Source organism: Brachyhypopomus gauderio, chromosome 5 (genome assembly GCF_052324685.1).
Source record: "Brachyhypopomus gauderio isolate BG-103 chromosome 5, BGAUD_0.2, whole genome shotgun sequence".
Classification (NCBI taxonomy): Eukaryota; Metazoa; Chordata; class Actinopteri; order Gymnotiformes; family Hypopomidae; genus Brachyhypopomus; species Brachyhypopomus gauderio.
The window spans coordinates 22760974-22782345 of NC_135215.1; the positions used below are offsets into that span (position 1 = coordinate 22760974).

Genomic DNA, 21372 nt, shown 5'->3' on the forward strand with positions numbered 1-21372 from the left:
ATATTTTTGCAGCTAAGTTTAACAAATTGAACTGTGCAATAAAGAGGTGTAATTTAAATTTTTTTTTATACTTCGTGTTTTCAGTTGCACATGTTTTATCAAGATTTGAGGAGAATACAGATTTTAAAAAGAACGCATGTCTATTATTTACATTTAAAATATACCTGCAACATTGGTAAAAAAAAAAAAAAAAAAGACTCGAAAGGACTTGTAATTCCAAGTTTCAGACTTGGGACTTGACTTGACTGTTGCCTGTCTTGACTCGAGACTTGACTTGACTTGACTTGAGTGTCTTTGCTTGAGACTTGACTCGGGACTTGAGGTATAAAGACTTGGACTTACTTGAGACTTGCAAAACACTGACTTGGTCCCACCTCTGTGTGCAACTCTACATGTATATCCAAGTAGAACCGGGCAATATCTGGATTTGTAAGAAATATCAATCTATTTTTATATAAGATATAAGATGAGACTATCATTTACACTCACCGGCCACTTTATTCGGTACACCTGTCCAACTGCTCATTAAGATGTCCAACTGGACATTGAGATGGTGAGGTCCTACAAGTACCTGGGTGTTCATCTCAACAACAAGCTGTACTGGACTGACAACACTGCTGCACTCTACCAGAAAGGTCAGAGCAGACTACATCTCCTGAGGAGACTCAGGTCCTTTGGAGTGGAGCGTGCGCTCCTGAGGACCTTCTTCAATGTTGTAGTGGCATCAGCCATCTTTTATGGAGTGGTCTGCTGGGGCAGCAGCATCTCCACTGCTGACAGGAAGAGACTGAACAAAATCATCAAGAAGTCCAGCTCTGTCCTGGGGAGCCATTTTGGCCCGGTGGAGGTGGTGGGAGACAGGAGGACGAGGACCAAATTCAAGCACATGTTGAAGAACCTGTCCCACCCCATGCACCACTCCCTGTCAGCACCGAGCAGCTCCTTCAGCACCCGGTTGCTGCACCCGCGCTGTGTGAAGGAGAGAAACCGCAGGTCCTTCCTTCCAGCCGCTGTCAGACTGTACAACAGCCACTGCTCTCCGTAGCTCATCTGTACTGTACAACAAACTGCTCACTGTAATTTACTGCTCTTATTTTTCTTCCATGGGCAATATCTAAATCTACCATGTGCAATATTTAATCTACCATGTCCAATAACCATAACTGTTTAAAACTACATACATTGCATATATATTTATACTATTTATTTCTCTTGTATATCTGAATACTCATGTTCGGATCTTATATATGTGTATTTCCTGACACTATTCTCTGCTGCTGTAACAATGCAAATTTCCCCGCTGAGGGATTAATAAAGGATTATCTTATCTTAAGTGCAAATGTCGAAACAGCTAATCACCTGGCAGCAACTTGTGCATTTAGGAATATAAACATGACCAAAACAATCTGCTGTAGTTCAAACTGAGCATCAGAATGGGAAAGAAAGGTGTTTTAAGTGACTTTGAAGGTGGTATGGTTGTTGGTGCCAGACGGGCTGGTCTGAGTATTTCAGAAACTGCTGATCTACTGGGATTTTCATGCACAACCAACTCTAGGGTGTACAGAGAATGGTCCAAAAAAGAGAAAATATCCAGTGAGCGGCGGTCTTGTTGATGCCAGAGGTCAGAGGAGAATAGCCAGACTGGTCAACACCAAGGCATGCTGAAGAGCATCTCTGAACGCACAAAACGGTGAACCTTGAGTCGGATGGGCTACAGCAGCAGAAGACCACACCAGGTGCCACTCCTGTCAGCTAAGAACAGGAAACTGAGGCTACAATTTGCACAGGCTCACCAAAATTGTACAATTGAAGATTTGGTCTGATGAGTCTCGATTTCTGCTATGACATTCGGATGGTAGGATCAGTATTTGGTGTCAACAACATGAAAGCATGGATGCATCCTGCCTTGTATCAGCAGTTCAGGCTGGTGGTGGTGCAATGGTTTGGGGGATATTTTCTTGGCACACTTTGGGTCCATTGGTACCAATTGAGCGTTATGTCAATGCCACATCCTACCTGAGTATTGTTGGTGACCATGTCTATCCCTTTATGATCAAAGTGTACCCATCTTCTGATGACTACAGGATAACGAGCCATGTCATAAAGCGCGAATCTTCTCAGATTGTTTTCTTGAACACGACAATGAGTTCACTGTACTTGAATGGCCTCCACAATCACCAGATCTCAATCACAAAAGAGCACCTTTGGGATGTGGTGGAACGAGAGATTTGCATCATGGATGTGCAGCCAACAGATCTGCAGCAACTGCGTGATGCTATCATGTCAGTATGGACCAGACTCTCTAAGGAATGTTTCCAGTTCCTTGTTGAATCTATGCCATGAAGGATTAAGGCAGTTCTGAAGGCAAAAGGGGGTCCAACCCCTGTACTAGCAAGTTGTACCTAATAAAGTGGCCAGTGAGTGTATATCAGTATAGTCTATGGGTCATTCCCAAAATCTAATGTTGCCTAGTGATTTGTCTAAGTAGGCACTGATTATGTAGGCAGCATTCTAATCGACATGCATCCTGATAAGGCAGGTTACTGAGACTCTCTAGTTGGAGAGCAATTTCATCACAGCTTGTTCAGATTCGAGCGTTGCATCAGGATTTGAGCACAATGAATTTTCCTCTTCCCATTTTTATCACAATTTTAATGTTCATATTAGATAAGATACTTGTTGTGCTAACTAGATAGCTATCCACAATAATAGCTTGAGGCCTCAAACTCTGCTAGCATAAATGGTAATCGCTTGGTGTATAAAACTATAAAATGTAATTTCAAATGTAACCTAAAAAATTTAATAAATGCTATGTGGTTTATATTAAGAAATATATTTTTTATGATTCTTGAATATTCCAGAAACAGCATTTGAAAATGAGTTCACCAAAGCATTGAATCATGGGATTGCTTTAGCAGCTGACTTAAAATGTAGCCAGATTAAAGTCTCCGTAGGCAGCATATTTAAGGTATCTAAGAATTGAACAGCCTATGTATCAGGAGCATGCATACTATGACATGAAACGCTGTCCATGTAGACATATCACTAGGTTTTGGGACAGACACACCTGGGACACAGAAGCACTTTGGTGAAGTCAGCCTTCTCTTATATTTTGCTCTGTATCTTTTCTGTTAACCTTTTAAAAGTATAGTTCTGAGTCTTTTGTTATGCAGGAAAAGAGCATTATTTTATATGAGGAACATTATTTAATATATGCCAATACAATATTTTGGAGTGATGTCTCATTTACATCTACAGGTGAATGTTAATGTGTAACATTTGGGACATGTAGCTTTAACTATGAAGTGCCTTTTGTTATTACCTTATGGGAATATCGAGATGTATATCAGATATCTCCATTCAGCTAAAAAATATATTGAGATATTATTTTTGGCCAACATTGCCTAGCCCTATTTCCAACATGAACTAGTTAAAGGCAAAAATATAATTCCTTGGGGCTGAGACCAACAGACAATCACATAATTGTCTTAAGGACTTTGTTAAATATAGTTTTATTACAAGAAATACAGTATACAAGGAGCTGAGTTCATAAAGGATTCTACCATTCTTTGGTTTATTGTATGTATAAAGTTGGTGTCAGCCTCTTCTTAATAAGTGCTGTTCTTTTTGGAACGCTCAAGTGCATTTCCATGGCCAAAACTGTGGAGTATTGTTTTGTGCTTTGTGAAATGCAATGCTGTAAATGGCCAGAACTGGAGCAAACATGTTACAGGCTATGTTTAATTTTTTTCCCATCTCCTTCCCATTATGTCCATCTGTGACTGTGTCTCCCCCAGGATGGAGAGATGAACTCCAGTCCTCTCTCAATTGCAGCTCTATTTGGAGGAATGAGCAAGGCCACTTCTGTCTCCCCGCAGCCTGGTGGGAGTGCATGCAGCAAAGTGGCTTCAGTCCGGCCAGCCGTAGCCCGCTCCCTGTCATATGATGACCCCTCTCCATCAGCAGTGGGTGCTGTGTTGCCGAGCAGCCCCACCCAGCACTGTCCTGCCATCCAAAAGCTGATAAGTGGCTCCCGGGGACCAGTGGCACCTCTGCAACCTGTCTCCGAGTCCCCTGAAAACAGACTTTCTGAGAACGGGCCTCTACAAAGCCGGCCTGATCCAATACAAAGACTACTTCAGAACGCCTCCTCCTCTAGCCATGCAGCCCCATACACCACTGTCCCTCCACCTCCACTGATCCCAGGGCTGCCTACTCCTCAGTTAGCCCAAGGAGAACCAGCAGTATTTGGAGAAGCTCACCAACCACAGCACAAGGCTTCAATATCACAGGGTGAGCTGGCATTCTACAGCACTTCCACAGCACCATCTGCTGGGTGTGGTCTAAATGTGGGTTTGGGAGTGGTCTCCCCCCATGAGCTTCTGCAGAGGTTACAGCTTGTCCAGCAGGAGCAAAGTGTCAGTCAGGAGCCATCCCGCTTAACTTTGGCCCCGAGCTTCCACAGGTCTTCTCTGCAACACAGCCTGCCCATCAGCCATAACTCCACCGAGCCTGCAAAGGTATCACAGTCCTTGAGTGCATGGCCTCAAAGTAGAGTTAGATTGTCAAAGAATAGGATGCTCCAGAAATATACTCGTAAAGTCAAAGTAAACATAAATAAATAAATCTTACCCTTTCTTTCTCTGAAATACATGCACACTCTTTCCTCCTCAGGCGAGCTCCCCCCAGGGTATCCCAGCTACACTAGCCTGTACCCTGCTGTTGTCTCCCAGTGTGTTCTCCCATACAAAAGGGGCCAGGGCAGAGTGGGAGGAGCCACAGACACTTAGCCGGGCTCAAATGCAGGCCACACTGCTGCACCTAATCAGGGTCAGTCAAAAATTCATTGAATAAGGCCAGTTGCCACAGCAGTTCATGACATACTTATTTTGAATCCCATAATGATGAAAGTAATTGAAAAAATATTTGAAATGACTTTTGTTTCTGTTGAAGATCTTAGTACCAAGTTCCTGTGATTGTGAGATTTGACACTTGACTTGAATGTAACCTCTATTGCAGAATGATGCCACTTTCCTGGACACAATCTATGAAGCATACATCTCCTCTTTGGCCAAGGACACAAGCCCACAACCCTTCTGAAAGAGAAACGCAGACCCTTCACACAACTTTCCTCTCAGCAAATAAACTGCTGGATTGTGCAAACACTGTAACTAGACGTTTCAAATAAGTTGCAGAACACAAACCTGCACACATCATCAAGCAATTTTCAGCATGTCAGTGCAGGTGTTTTCATCAGACAGACTGGTCGCATCCCACAAGGACGGTTCATATATCACTTCAGGGATCATGTTTGTTGTTTATTTTTGTAATCTCCTAAGCAATATCCATGTGGTTTTTATGAAGTTTTTATGATCAAATTAAAAATGATTATTTTTTGGGTTTTATGTTGAGGTCTAAATTTGCACTTCAAGCTATTTTGGAAGAAGGTATCAAGACCTTTTTGGATTATATTTTATGTAAGTATAAACATTTTAAATTGCATTACACAATTTTACTTGGAGTTTTAAATGGAAACAATTTCCATATTCACATATATTCATATTCACTGATGTATCACAGACTTTTTCACAGGTCAGCAACTACTGCATATATATATATATATATATATATATATATATATATAGACACACACACACACACACACAGTTGCAATCTGAAATATTCAGCCCCCTCACCTCCAAAAACATTATAGAGATGTGGAGGAAAGACAATGACAAAAAAAACACCACATTAAGCAACAAGCAGTATTTATTCATACATATTTGAGTTATTTTGACAACAGAAGTTGACTTAACTTTGAAGTTCAAATGAAAAATGTAACTCTTTGTACACATGTGCATGTGCACTATTATTCAACCCCCTGCTTCAATACTTTGTGGAGCATTCTTTAGCTTTTATAACTTCCAACAAACATTTTTGGTAAGTACTAACAAGCTTCTTACACCTCTCAATTGGAATCTTGGCCCATTCTTCACATGCAAAAGCCTCTAGTTCAGTGATGTTTGATGGCTTCCGTGCTGCAACTGCCTTCTTTAAATCCCACCAAAGATTTTCAGTCGGGTTTAGATCTGGGGACTGAGAAGGCCACTCCAGGACATTCCAGGATCTTTTTCTCAACCAAGCTTTGGTTGACTTGAAGGTGTGCTTGGGATCATTGTCTTGCTGGAAGGTCCAATGATTGCCAAGGTTTAATTTGTCAACAGATGGCATCACGTTCCTCTTTAAAATGGCCTGGTATTTCTGAGAATCCATGATGCTAGGTACACAATCAAGATTGCCATTTCCTGCTGCAGAAAAACAGCCCCACATCATCAATGACCCACCTCCATGCTTGAGTGTGGGGATGGTATTCTTCTGGTCGTAAGCCTGGCCTTTCGCACGCCAGACATACCGTTGATCCATATGTCCAAACAGTTCCAGTTTGGTTTCATCAGTCCATAGAACTGTGTCCCAAAACTCTGTAGCCTTATCCAAATTCCTCCTGGCATATTCTAGTTGACTTTTGATGCTCCTTGTGGTTAAGAGTGGAGTGCGTCTTAGAGTCCGGCCATGAAGACCTCTTTTATTCAGCGCACGTCTTATAGTAGCTACTGAAGCACTTGTTCCAGCCTTCATCAGGTCGTCCTGTAGGTGTCTTGCACTCACACGGGGGTTTTTCTTAGTTGTCCTGACTAAGTTGCTAAGGGCCCTTGATGAAATTTTGGGCTTTCTTCCACAGCCAGGCAGGTTTGCAGCTGTTCCATAAGTTTTAAACTTCCTTATAATGCTCCCAATGGTGTCTCTTGGGATGTTATATTTTTTGGAAACCTTCTTATACCCAAGGCCCTTTAGGTGTGATGAAATAATCTCCTCTCTCAGCTTTTGTGGAAGCTCCTTTGTCTTTCCCATGATTGCAACTCACCTTGAATTCCTTCATGGGTGGGGTTTATATATGCATCACAGCTGAAGCAAATGAAGGATCATTATAGAGTTCTCAAAGGCTTAGTTATGTTTCAACTCCACTTTAGTCCATAAAACCTGTCACAAAGCTTTAAAAACAACAATATTATATAGGGGTTGAATAATTGTGATATGACTATCTTTACAAAATATACTGTTACACACAAATACTATATCATGCATTTTCTGTTCTGATTTTATGTATCACTCAACCCATGAAGAAGTCATCCAAAGCAGAATCTTGCTATTTGAAAAAAACTTATATTGATAAATCCTTAAAATCTTTGGGGGGTTGAATATTTTTTATTGCAACTGTATATATAGCTCAAAAAAATTAAGGGAACACTAAAATAACATCCTAGATCTCAATTAATAAAAATCTTTGAAATCAGTTGAAAATCTCTCATTTCTACCTGTCGTTTGTTCCATTTGCACAAGAGCAGTTGAAATTGATTCACAATCAGTGTTGCTTCCTATCTGAACACGAAGTGTGGATGACTTGGAGTTACATTGTGTTGTTTAAGTGTTCCCTTTATTTTTTTGAGCAGTGTATATATATATATATATATATATATATATATATATATATATATATATATATATATATATATATATAAAATGTGTGTGTCCTGCTAACTAGTTTTATATAAAGTATAACACATACTTTGATAGATTGTCAAATGATCTCAGTGGAAAATAAAAATATTTTCAGAGACTTAAACCTATCATTCAGTTTTTCTATGGAGTGTACAGTCATGGCCAAAAGTTTTGAGAATGACACAAATTATATTTTCACATGATCTGCTGCCCTCTGGTTTTTATGTCTGTCAGATGTTTTTATCACATTCATAAATATAATTGCAATCATATTATGAGTAACAAAAGCTTTTATTGACAGAATGAGTTAATGCAGCAAGTCAATATTTGCAGTGTTGACCCTTCTTCAGGACCTCTGCAATTCTCCGTGGCATGCTCTCAATCAACTTCTGGACCAAATCCTGCCTGATAGCAGTCCATTCTTGCACAATCAATGCTTGCATTTCATCAGAATGTGTAGGTTTTTGTTTGTCCACCCGTCTCTTGATGATTGACCACAAGTTCTCAATGTAATTAAGATCTGGGGAGTTTCCAGTCCATGGACCCAAAATCTCTGTTTTGTTACCTGAACCATTTAGTTATCACCTTTGCTTTATGGCAAGGTGCTACATCATGCTGGAAAAGGCATTGCTGATCACCAAACTGCTCTTGGATGGTTGGGAGAAGTTGCTCTCTGTGAGAGAGCCCATTCCCTTGGCTGAGAAGCAACCCCACACATGAATGGTTTCAGGATGCTTTACAGTTGGCATGAGACAAAACTGGTGGTAGCGCTCACCTCGTCTTCTCCGAACAAGCTGTTTTCCAAATGTCCCAAACAATCAGAAAGGCAATTGTTTGCTCTTGCTGGTGTGACCTCCTGGCATAGAAAAGTACATGTTTTAAAAATGCTAAACCATTGGCACAAGGTAGGAACAGTGTTAGAGATTATCTTTATCATTATAAAGAGAGCTACAAAAGAGCTACCTACATCCTATAAGTGTATGGTTACATATTCCCTGGTGTCTTTATACCTATAAGCTCATTGAGCTACATTTAAACATTTAAAACCACAAACTCCCCAACACTACCAACCTACACACACAACCCTTATGCTGTTACACTTGTGGGCCTTAGTGGGCCATCACAGGTTCCCCCACCTCAGAACACTGGCAAGGTAACCTTGACAAAAAGTCTGCAATCACATTATCCTTGCCCGGTCGATGTCTGATAACAAAGTGAAATGGCTGCATAGCCAAGTACCAACGAGTCAAACGAGCATTTGTGTCCTTCATTCGGTCCATCCATTTAAGGGCTCTATGGTCTGTTTCTACAACAAAGTCTTCCAAGCAAATAATATCTCGGAGAATCCAAAGCCCGTTTTAGTGCTAAACACTCTTTTTCTACAATGGAATACTGGGTTTCTCTGGGATACAGCTTTCGACTTAGATATATGATCGGATGTTGTTTACCCAGATGTTCCTGTAATAAGGCCGCTCCCAAACCCACATCTGAGGCATCAGTCTGCAAAACAAAAGGCTTGTTAAAATCAGGACTATGCAAAACACGTTCATGGGTTAGAGCTTCTCGAAGGTCATAAAAAGCATCCTTAGCTGGTTCTGTCCAGGAGACCTGATTGGGACAAATGTTCTTGGTCAAATCAGTCAACAATGCAGCCCGAGTGGCAAAACCAGGAATGAAACACCTGTATCACCCAGCAAGGCCCAAAAACGACCTCACTTTCTTTTTAGTCACGGGAAGAGTGCAAGACTGAATGGCTTGGATCTTCTGGACTTGAGGCTTAATTAGACCGTTTCCCAACACATAGCCTAAATACTCAGTTTCACGCTTTGCAAGGGAACACTTTGCAGGATTTATGGTTAGGCCAGCATCCTTTATATGTTGGATTACTGCTTGTAGATGTTGAAGATGGTCATGCCAAGAATCACTGAAGATCACTATGTCGTCGAGGTAAGCTGCTGCAAAGCTACACAATCCTTGCAAAACAGTATCCTACGTCTTTGGAACGTAGGAGGTGATTTGTGTAGTCCAAAGGGTAAAACACGGAACTGCATGAGACTAGTAGGGGTACGGAAAGCAGTTAATTCCTGGGATTCAGCTGCAAGGGGCACCTGCCAATAACCCTTACACAAATCAAGAGTACTTATAAACCTAGCTTTTCCCAATCGCTCAAGCAACTCCTCAATCCGGGGCATTGGATATGACATAATTAAGATAGCGGAAGTAAATACAAAACCAGACTACCGTCTTTCTTGGGCACAAGAACTACAGGGTTATGCCACTCACTTTTTGATGGTTCCACAATGTCCATGGCCTGCATCAGTTCCACTTCCTCCATAAATGCCGACACTAACCGTTCAGGAATCCGGTAACTCAATCGTTTGGGTTGAGCATCCTCCTTCAGCACGATTTCATGTTGTACCAGGGAAGTATATCCAGGGTGATTCCTGAAAAGATTAGGGGCACAGAGTCTTTGGATCTGTTCTTGGCGCTCAGAAGTTAAATGGCTAAGGTCAATAACCGAAGGATGCTGTAGAGCAGGTAGATGCTCCTCCACCTCTTTCTCATCATCTACTGCTCGTATGAGCAGATGAACCATTTCATACTTCTTCCTTGGAAACCATTCTTTCAGAAGATTGATATGCAAAACCCTATGCGAGCGTGCCTGTCCAGGTGTGGCGATTTCATAGGTGGTGGGTCCCAGTCTTTTAGTGACTGAATGGCCCATGCCACTTACCCAAGAGCTTGTTCTCTTCTGTGGGAAGAGACCAGCACCTGCTGTCCCGGAACAAAATGTTGTGCCTTTTTATAATACCAGACTTTTTGCTTACGCTGAGCCTCTTGCAGATGGTTAGCAGCCAACTTTGTCATTCACTCTAGCTTCTCTCTCATACTCAGTACATAGGCAATAGTACTAACCTCTTCTGGATTTGGACGCATTTCCCAGGTTTCCTTCATCAATGACAGCAGTCCCCGTACTTCATGAGCATACATCAGTTGGAATGGCGAAAACCCTGTTGATGCCTGGGGAACTTCTCTGTACACAAATAAAAGATAGGGGAGCCACTGGTCCCAATCAGATCCACTTTCATTCACAAATTTACGTAGCATCTGCACTAAGGTTTGATTAAACCGCTCAACTAAGCCATCTGTTTCAGGATGACTCATCCCATGCAAACTAACACCCATTTGGAACAATCCAGACATTTGTTAGAATAAGAAAGTACTACATTTCACATCATGGCATGATAAGGGAATAGAAAATTTAGAACATGTTATTAAAGATGGGAACTTTGTCACATTTCAGGAACTTATATCAGAATATGGAATAAACAACAGTAGATTTCTTGAATATCAACAATTGAAATCAATCATTCAACAGAGATTCAACCACAATCAACTGAATCTAGAAATATCAGTATGGGTAACTGAATTTTTTAATCCATGTACTCCTAAATTATTATCAAAATTATATAAATTATTGTTAAAATTCGATGACTCAATCTCCCTTCCGATAGCCAAATGGGAACGAGATCTCTATTAATCCAGATCAACACTTTTGGACAGATATATGTACAAATATTTTCAAAAGTAAAAACCCCAATTTACAACTTATACAATACAAAGTCCTTCATAGAACACACTATACAGGACAAAGGATTGCTGCTTCTTCTGCAGTGGTTGGATCATGCTCTCTGACCCACACTTGCAACTCAGGGCACAGCATTCTCAGGAATTGCTCCAAGATAATGGTCTCCCCAATTTGCTCGACAGACTTTGTTGTGGGTTTCACCCACTTTTGATACAAATCCCTCAATCAGACATACACGTCTTTTGGTGTTTCTTCAGCCATCACCTCTACTAAACGAAACCTGATGATAGGTCTCTGCGTTTATTGAGTATGTCTTCAGTATGGCCTCCTTTACCAATGCATACTCACCCAACTCATCCACATCCATGGAAACATAGGCACTACGTGCCTTCATTGTCAACAAGGGCACCAAACCTTATAGCCCATTCGTCCTGGGGCCACCTGCATGCTGTGGCTATGCGCTCAAAGGTGGTCAGATAATGTTCTATGTCGTCTGTCTCTGCCAGCTGCTGCAATTTTGGCTCTTTGAGAGGGTGACCGTGAGCTTCCTGACGAGAGCGTAGTGACGTTCTACGTGAGTACTGAGGGTCGTCACCGGTCCTCGGTCGTACATCCTCCATAGATGCACGTTGGCTCACCTCTCCTTGCAACAACTGAAACTGATGTTGTAGGGATTTCCACCTGGTCTCTTGTCGAGCTGCCTCCATACAAACATCCCTCACTTGCTGTTCAACCAGAAACTGGCAGATAATTTGTCTGAGATCGCCTGTCTCCTCCTCTTCCTGCAGCCGCTGTTCAACAACTCCACCCCCAAAGGGTGCCTCAGTCTCTTGAAGCATCCTGGACTCCACTGGCTGCTCTGCCCATGGCTTTTTTGGCGCCATGCTGCCTCAACCCCCCAACCTACTGTGCCTCCATCCTGGACAGATCCCACCGCTGCCACCAAATTGTCAGGGTGTGACCAACGGCAAAGGAGCACAACAAGGAGAGTCAATTTATACATTTTTTACCCCTTATGGGGACACATGTAATAATAATAATAATAATAATAATACATTTTTTTTGTAACGCACTTTACATTTGAAGCAAATCTCAAAGTGCTACAGATTAAAATCACCAAAATAGCAATACATAAAAACCAGCAGTTTCTTAAGAATGATAAAATCTACAAAAAAGGAACGTTTTAAGTCCTTTTTTAAAACTTTCAACAGTCTGTGGTGCCCGCAAATGATCAGGGAGGGCATTCCACAAGCGAGGGGCGGCAGAAGAAAAAGCCCGATCGCCCATGGTGCTGAGTTTCGTTCTTGGAGGGAGGAGGCGGTTCAAATTTTTAGAATGGAGAGATCGTGAGGAGATTTGTGGTGTGAGAAGGTCTTTCAGGTATGGAGGAGCGTTTCCATAGATACACTGGTAGGTGAGGAGTGAGATCTTATATTCAATTCTAGCAGAGATTGGGAGCCAATGAAGCGATTGAAGTACAGGTGTAATGTGCTCATACTTGTGTACCTTCATCAGAACCCGAGCAGCACTGTTCTTTTTTTTTTGGCCCACCTCCACCCCCCCCATCTTTGGAGGACAACTTTGTTTTTATGTACAGATTTAAATGGCAATTATAACAATTCTGTATAATATATAGTATAGTGATAATATATAGTGATAACAATATGCAAAGTGATAATTATTGGGGTTAGGTGGACCAAGAAAAGAGGGGGAGAGAAATAATAAAAAGGGAAAAGACAAAGAGGCAGGAAAAGAAAGAAGAAGAAAAAGAAAAGAAGATGAAAAAAAAATCATAATAATAATAATAATAATAATAAAATAAAACACGCAACCAGCTCAAATGACCACTGCAAAGAAGAACAGAAAGTAAACCAAATACATATAGTACAAATGAGTGCGATGTATGGGTGTGTGTGAGTGTGTGTTTATGTGCAACCTAAAAGTGCAACATAGGATAGATGTATGGAATGTACTTACCAGCAAGGGTGGGTAGCTGCGACCACATTCCCCCAGAGGCCAGAGGTGGGCAGAGAGAGACCCGGGAATCCCACCCGCCCACGGCCCCCCAAGGAGCGGTGGAGTACCAGAGCCGCACTTCCCAGAAACCCTCACATGCCCGCCCCCGCAGGCGGGAGAGAGAGACCCCGGACAGCGCCCTACCAGTCAAGGAGCGCAGGTCCAGGGGAACCAGAGGGAACAGGCCTTCCCACCCCTCCACCCCCAGTGCTGTGTTGTGTGTAGGTGTTGGTGTATATGCATGTGTGGTAGTGTGTGATACTATGGTGCAGTTAAAATTGAGGGGACAGGTGCTAGGACAAACGTGGGTGTATGTCCACACCGTCCCCTCAAAGGCCCTCAATGTCTAAAGTGCAGTAAAAACTGAGGGACAGATAGTGGTGAGGAGACGGGTGAACCATGGCAGCAGGCCCACCTCGTCAACCTCTGGATACATGCCTGCCCCCAGAATCCTAAATGGACAAGGATGTGTGTGTGTGTGTGTGTGTGTGTGGGGGGGGGGGGGGGGGGGGGAATGCTTAGGTCCAGAGGAAAGGGTCCTCTGGAAAAGGAGAGCCAGCTTGCTAGCTGGCTCATTGAGCACCGAACCTCACTGCCCCCCCAGCTCAAGGCAGGGAGCGGTCGACCCGGCGAGACCAGGGTGGCAACCCTCCCCACCACCACATCCAAGCCCGGATCCACACCACCCCCACCACAGAGAGCAGCCGGTCCGGACATCCACATACACCTAGACACATATTTCCTTCATACACGTATGCACTCACACACATTTAACCCATTAATATATACATATATACACATATACATACATACATACATCCATATATATAAATATATACATACATACACATACATACATACATATATATCTACACATACATATACACCCACACACGCTTGTCCCATATACACCACACCCCTGTGTATGCACCCACAACCATACCAATCGCACAGTGATCAAACGATGACAGACATCAACAGTATTGAGGACATGCTGGTCGGAATCTGGAACCCTACTTCCCAGCCCACCCCAGACATCCCCATCATCCACCACCCCACTCCCACCACCCAGGCACCTCGGAGCCCCAAGGCCCAGACCCAATGCCCCGACCCAGGCCGACCGACCCACCCCACCCAGCGGCGCAGGTCCCCCCGCACAGGCAGGGCCCCAGCTCGGGGTCGGGGGGCCCCAGGCACCGGGCCCCGCCACTTGGCCCCACAGGGGAGGCCAGCCACCCCGCCGAGGGCCAGCATCTGCTCCCCCCGCACCCCGGCCCCACACCCCAGAGCCCAGAGGGAGCGCCACCCAAGCCCCCCCCACCCCCGCCCGCCAGTGCAAGCACATGTCATCGCAGGTCGGCAGCCCCAGCCCCCCCGCCCAGAAAGTGGCCGGCACGAGCAGTCTCCCCGGGGTCGACCCCCAGCCACCCTCCGGGAGCTGAAGCCCCCGCCAACCACCCTGACTAGCTAATGGAACTGATCAGTAGGAACCAAAGAGAATTAAATTCCTCCAACTGGTCTTTAGAGGAAGCAGACATTCTCTCCAGACAGATGTGATCAAGTAATAAATTTTTGTAATGAGTAATATGCAGGTCCTTTTTTGTTTTCCAATTGATAAGAATGGTTTTCTTGGCGATACATAGGGCAGTGAGAACTATGTGTGATATGTTTGCCTCTGTATCTAATTCACTGACGTCTCCTAAGATGCACAGTCTGGGGGAAGTTGGGATGCAGCTTTTAAGCCCCGTGGACAATTCTACACATACCTTCTGCCAGAATTCCTTAACAGGCCTACAATCCCATATAGCATGCATATAGTTATCAGTTATATTGCCTGTACAGTGGGTGCATATGTTTGATTGTGCTAGGCCCATTTGGAACATCCTTTGTCCTGTATAGTGTGTTCTATGAAGGACTTTGTATTGTATAAGTTGTAAGTTGGGGCTTTTACTTATTTTGAAGATATTTGTATATATGTCGGTCCAGAAATGTTGATCTGGATTAATAAATAGATCTCGTTCCCATTTGGCTATCGGAAGGGAGATTGAGTCATCAAATTTTAACAATAATTTATACAGTTTTGATTTAGGAGTATATAGATTTAAAAGTTCAGTTATCCATGCTGATATTTCTAAAATCAGTTGATTGCAGTTGAATCTCTGTTGAATGATGGATTTTAATTGTTGATATTCCAGAAATCTACTGTTGTTTATTCCATATTCTGATACAAGTTCCTGGAATGTGACAAAGTTTCCATCTTTAATAACATGTTCTAAATTTTTTATTCCCTTGTCATGCCATGATGAAAAATGTAGTACTTTCTTGTTCTGACAGATGTCTGGATTGTTCCAAATGGGTGTTAGTTTGCATGGGATGAGTGGGGACCGAGTTAATTTAAGGAATTCCCACCAGGCTGTCAGTGAAGTATTTATACTAAGGCTTTTAAAACAGTCCTGACGCTTAATATTAGAGCTAATGTAAGGTAGGTCTGAGAGTTTTATTTTCCCGCAAAATGCTTGTTCTAGGTCCAACCATGGCCTGTCTATTAAGTCGTATTTGACCCATTTTAAAATGTACTGTAATCTATTGGCTAAGAAATATTGATAAAAATTTGGTAATTCTAAGCCACCATTGCGTTTTGGCTTTTGCAAGGTTTTCATACTTATTCTTGATGGCTTGTTTTTCCATAGAAATTTTGAGATGTATGAATCTAAGGATTTAAACCAAGCAGCAGAGGGTTTATTTGGGATTAGTGAGAATAAATAGTTAACTTTGGGTAGAACCATCATTTTAATGGTAGCCACTCTCCCCATGAGTGATATAGGTAAAGCGTTCCAACGTGTGAGATCATCTTCTATTGTTTTTAATAGAGGGATATGATTTAACTGCACCAAATCTAACAGTTTAGCAGAGACATGTATGCCTAAATATCTAATATTACCTGGTTGTAGTGGAGTGGTGGTCGTGTTCTGGAAACTACAGTTTATAGGCAAAACTGTTGATTTGCCCCAGTTGATGGAATATTCTGTTATAGAAGAGAAGCTGTCTATAAGTTTGATTGTATTCGGAAGGGAAGCTTGTGTGTTCTGTAGGAAAAGTAATACATCATCTGCGTAGAGACTTATCCTATGGTTTGTGGTTCCTGTGTTAATTCCTGTAATTTTTGCATTTTGTCTAATTGCTGCTGCTAATGGCTCAATGAAGAGAACGAAAAGTGAGGGTGATAGTGGACAGCCCTGCCTGGTACCCCTTTGCAGAGTGAAGCTTTGTGAGGTGATGTCGTTTGTCCTAATCCGTGCATTAGGAGAACTATGTAAGACTTTGATCCAGTTTATGAAGGATGGGCCAAATCCAAATTTGTGTAGAACTGCTAATAAATATTTCCAGTTTACCCGGTCAAATGCTTTTTCTGCATCTAAAGATACAATGGTAGTCTCTAATTTGTTAATTGTGCAGTAATCTATTATGTTTATTAGTCTGCGTGTATTGTTAGCAGATTGTCTACCCTTGATAAAACCTGTCTGGTCTGGATGTATTATAAGTGGGGTGATTTCCTCTAATCTTCTGGCAAGTGCTTTGCAAATAATTTTAAGATCTACGTTTATGAGTGAAATGGGGCGATAGCTGGAAGGAAGTGTAGGGTCTTTGCCTGGCTTTAGAAGTACACTGATGTTAGCAGAATTCATGTCTGGAGACAGTACATGATCTTTTTGAATTTGATTTACCATTCTAAAAAAGGTTGGTTCTAGCACCGACCATAATTCTTTGGAGAATTCTACAGGAAATCCATCTGGTCCTGGAGCTTTGTTATTTGGTAGCTGCTGTAGAGCTTCATGTAATTCGGGCAGAGCAAGTGGTGAATCCAGTGCAACAATTTGTTCGTTTTCCAGCTTTGGGAGATTTATAATATTAATAAATTCTTCAATAGCTGAATCAGATGGATTAATCTGTGATGCGTATAAAGCTTTATAAAACTCTTTAAAAGCTTTATTTATTTGTTGTGGGTCGTGAATAATGCTACCTGTTGAGTTCTTAATAGAGGAGATAGTTGTTTTTTCCTTATTAAGCTTTAACTGATTAGCAAGGAATTTTCCAGATTTATTGCCATGTTCAAAATTCTGCCAACGCAGTCTTTGCAGTAAAAATTGTGTCTTTTTATCTATTATTTCATTTAATTCCAGTTTGAGTTTCCTCAGCTTGTTCAGTGTGTGTTCTTGTGGTGAAGCAGCATGGGCATCCCTGCTTCCCAATGAACACACGGAGAGGTACCTGGTAGATCGTTATATTCTAAATATGTTGCCCATTCTTTTTTGAAGTAATTAATGAAATCTTGTTCCTTAAGTAATGATGTATTTAATCTCCAGTTCCTCGTTGCTGGTGTGGTTCTTTTCTGTGTCAAAGAGAGAGAGACCGGTGCATGGTCACTGATAGTGATAGGATGAATACAAGTGTCTGTGACATCTGTCATAATGGAATTGCTAACTAAGAAGTTGTCTAAACGAGAATGTGAGTGGTGTACTGCCGAAAAGAAAGAGTAGTCCCGGAGAGTGGGGTGTTGTGAACGCCACGCATCAGAGAGCCCAAAATCGTTCATATATTGTTTTAGGGTGTCTATTGACTGCCAGTTCCTTTGACTCTCTGCTGTACTGAGCCTGTCGATATCTGGATCAAGTACCAAGTTGAAGTCTCCTCCTATTATTAGTTTGGTGTCAGAGTGATCAGAGAGTGCAGTGAAAATATTGTGGAAAAAGGAGGGGTCGTCAACATTCGGCCCATATATGTTAGCAAAACATAAACGCATATTTAGAATGGATAGGTTGAGTATTATGTATCTACCATCTGGATCTGTTATATTGTTGCTAATGGAAAAGCTTATCCTTTTGTTAATTAATATGGCCACCCCCCTTTATTTTGAGTTGTAACAGGCTGAGTACAAGTGTGGGAACTGAGGAGAGGTCAGTGTGTATGTAGGTGTTTTGGACATATGTGTTTCCTGTAGAAAGACAATATCTGCTTGTAAGTCGTTTAGCCAAAATTTTCAATCTCTTTTCCCTCGAACCAGCTCCACGTACATTCCATGTGACGAACTTCAGTGAACTAATGTTAAAACTACTTGTTTGAGTGTTGGATGGTTGCTAAAGGTGTGTGTGTTGCACTTCTGTGTTGTATGCCTGTGTTGAATGTTTCGTGTATGTGTCTGCGTCTGCGCTATATGCCCGTGTGTCTGTGCCTGCATGAATCGGTCATGTGTGTGTATCTTCTGTGTGTTAGTGTGAGATTGTGCTATATGTCTACGTGTGTGTCTGTTTTGCATACCTGCCTGCATGTGCGTGTGTGTGTGCATACAATACATTGCAGTCTTGAAAGTGGGTGAACAAATCGCTGGGTGAGTGTAGAAAGAGAAAAAGAGAGGGGAAGGGAAAAGGAAAAGGTGACGTACACTGAAAATGCATATACAACAAAAAAAGTATAAACAACTAGGACTTATGATGGAAAACATACGGTACGGTGCTAATTAGACCGGCATTAGTTATTTAAACTTAGACATGTCTTATTGTTCTAGGCGAAAAGTAATGTGTAGTAAGGAGTTGGTGTCGGTGTTGATACAGTTCACCTGTTTAGAACAGCCATGGTGTTGTGTTGGTGTCGCGGTAGAGTTGACCGTTCACGTAGAGTTTATCCACTGATATTACAGCCCGGGAACCTGCCTGGATGAAACTCTTGCGGATGGGAAATAAGACCTTGCATCGCTCCAGGATTTCTTTGGGGAACTGATCGTTAATACTGAAGTTGGTTCCCTTCAGCTCCCGGCCGCGGCTTTTCAGCAGTTCTTTTTGTTTAAAATGTTCAAATTTTGCCACGATCGGTCTGGGTCTCCGCGCATCTGGCCGTTTCCCCCCCAGGCGGTGAACGCGGTGAAAGCTGATGGTTTTGACGGTTGCCTCTGAGATTTTTAGGTGAGTCTGTATGAATGTTTTCACCGTAGTCTCGGGGTCTTCGTCCGCCTTCTCCGGAATACCTGCAAATATAAGATTGTCTCTCATACTGCGGGACTGAAGATCGATGACAGTTTCCTTTATTTTTTTGTTTTCTTCAGAGAGTCGGGTCATTCCCTCGGTGAGCGATTTCACAGACTCTCTAAGAACCGTGTTTTCTGCCGCGAGTGCCTCCACTTGTTGCTGGCTGAACTCCACCGACTCTCGCAACACTTGAAACTCTTGGTGGAGAATTTCCACCAGCGCCAGGCGCGCGTCAAACCTGGACAGTTTGGTGTTGATGGACTCCAGGATGTCCGCCGTGTTGCAGGTGTGTGGGGAAGCCGCTCCCGGGGAAGCTTCGGCACGGCTCCTCTTGGTCGATGGCGTCTTGTCTGGTTTGCTCATGATAATTCTATCGAAGCAATTGTAAATATACGTAAATATATTGTCCAAATCTTTGCGGTGCTCCAGAGTGGTTGCGTTCGTTGATACCTATGTAAAAGAAAAACAAACACAGAGATTATTATGATATATATATATATATATATATATATATATATATATATATATTTTTTTTAGGTTGTCTTAAATTATGTTAGCGGGTAATAAAAATATTGTTAATTTTGTTTAGCAGCGGCCTGCCGCCATGTTCCAAAGCTTCCGCCTTCTGCAGGTTTGCTGCCTGACGTGTCACTCCGTCATTTCCGCCCTCTCCTAGCAGCACTGTTCTGAATATACTGCAGTCTCTGGATGCTCTTGTGTGGTAATCCAATGAAAAGTGTGTTGCAGTAGTCCAGTCTAGATGAAATGAAAGCATGAACCAGTTTTTCAGCATCAGAGACATAGAGGGTAGGACGAAGTTTGGCGATGTTTCTGAGGTGATAGAAGGAGGTCTTGCAGAGATGCTTGATGTGTGCTTCAAATGTTAGATGAGGGTCAAACTTTATTCCGAGATTGGAGATTGTTGTGGATAGAGAAGTAGTATGACCAGACAGTTACACTGGTTATGGGAGAAGCCTGTATCTGATGTGGAGTGCCGATCAGCATCGCTTCAGTTTTTGTGCTGTTTAGCTGAAGAAAGTTGTTCTTCATCCACATGTTTATATCCTCCAGGCAGGCAGTAAGTGTAGCTAGGGATGTTGAAGTATGGGCAATTGTGTCGATTCTCATGTAGATCTGTACATCGTCAGCGTAGCAGTGAAATGATACACCATGTTGATCAATAACTTGGCCCAAGGGGAGCATGTATAGATTAAAAAGGATGGGTCCAAGGGGTGACCCCTGGGGAACCCCACAAGTCACTGCATACGACTGAGACCTTGAGTTTCCAATGGAAATGTATTCTAATCTGTCTGTAAGATAGGATTGGAACCAGGTAAATGCAGCATCTGTAAGTCCAATGGTATTATTTAACCGGTTGAGGAGTATGCCATGGTCAATCGTGTCAAATGCAGCTGACAGATCAAGAAGAATGAGCAGGGATGGTGAGCCGGAATCGACCATCCTCAGAATGTCGTTGGTGACTTTAACCTGAGCTGTTTCAGTACTGTGAGCCGAGCGAAAGCCTGATTGGAATTTTTCAAAAAGATTATTGTATTTGAGATGATCCTGAAGGTGTGTGGCAACTACTTTTTCCAATACCTTTGACAAAAAGGGAAGGTTAGATATCGGCCTGTAGTGTGCAAAAACCTCAGGATCAAGACTTGTTTTTTTGAGTAGTGGTCTAATTATGACAGTTTTCAATGAAGATGGAACATGACCGGCTTGGAGAGAAAGATTAAGACATGAAGACATGTAAATAAGAGCCATTTGTCAGGCCAGACAAATAACCAAAAGCCCTCTAAAACATGGCCACTTTTAACAGCATGGGTGAGACCATACACAATTCACCAAATACATTCCCCCTCAACAAAGACTAACAGAACACTTATAGCTCAATAAAGCCATTTCCCATCTCACATCCCATTCCCAACACCCAACATAATACTTCCATGTTAAGCATAAAGACAAGAAAGTAACCTATATTTCACATAGCTCTCTGAATACCTCTGGTTCACCCCCTAGAAAGGTTCCAGATAGTCTCACCCACATTTCCCAGAATTCCAAACAGGTCTATAAAGACATGCTCAATAGACCAGCACTCCCTCTTAAGCACCCCCACTGACCCACGCTGCAGACATGGCTCCTGGGGAACAAACACAGAAGGCAGGAAAACAGATCTGGGTAAGCTCA

At 42.4% G+C, this 21372-nt stretch overlaps 2 protein-coding genes and 1 long non-coding RNA gene across 4 annotated transcripts in view; 1 reads left to right on the forward strand and 2 right to left on the reverse strand.

The window, feature by feature from the left end:
- dcp1b (decapping mRNA 1B) overlaps nucleotides 1–5405 on the forward strand; it is a 42645-nt gene extending 37240 nt beyond the window's left edge. Inside the window, exons 7-9 of the mRNA XM_077006526.1 lie at nucleotides 3798–4520; nucleotides 4675–4830; nucleotides 5020–5405. Coding sequence (XP_076862641.1) covers nucleotides 3798–4520; nucleotides 4675–4830; nucleotides 5020–5100 — 960 coding nt within the window. The 3' untranslated portion in view covers nucleotides 5101–5405. The remainder of the gene's footprint in view (nucleotides 1–3797; nucleotides 4521–4674; nucleotides 4831–5019) is intronic.
- Nucleotides 5406–7864: 2459 nt separating this feature from the next.
- Nucleotides 7865–14178, reverse strand: LOC143513874 (uncharacterized). Of its 2 annotated transcripts, XR_013130697.1 has the most exons (5): nucleotides 13124–14178; nucleotides 10474–10591; nucleotides 9841–10001; nucleotides 9006–9057; nucleotides 7865–8413 (listed from the first exon to the last, which is right to left on the reverse strand). It is a non-coding gene; the product is annotated as an uncharacterized LOC143513874 (long non-coding RNA). The 2 variants fall into 2 exon arrangements; XR_013130696.1 differs by having other exon boundaries at nucleotides 7865–10001.
- A 463-nt stretch (nucleotides 14179–14641) lies between these two features.
- Nucleotides 14642–19555, reverse strand: LOC143514846 (uncharacterized). The gene is made up of 2 exons (XM_077006527.1): nucleotides 18777–19555; nucleotides 14642–17552 (listed from the first exon to the last, which is right to left on the reverse strand). The coding sequence occupies exon 1, from the start codon at nucleotides 19543–19545 to the stop codon at nucleotides 18781–18783; it is 765 nt and encodes a 254-aa protein (XP_076862642.1). The 5' UTR covers nucleotides 19546–19555; the 3' UTR covers nucleotides 14642–17552; nucleotides 18777–18780.
- Nucleotides 19556–21372: the final 1817 nt, after the last annotated feature.

Excerpts from the sequence above, each read along its gene's own strand:
- LOC143514846 (XM_077006527.1), bottom strand. The coding sequence starts at position 19,545 with ATGAGCAAACCAGACAAGACGCCATCGACCAAGAGGAGCCGTGCCGAA.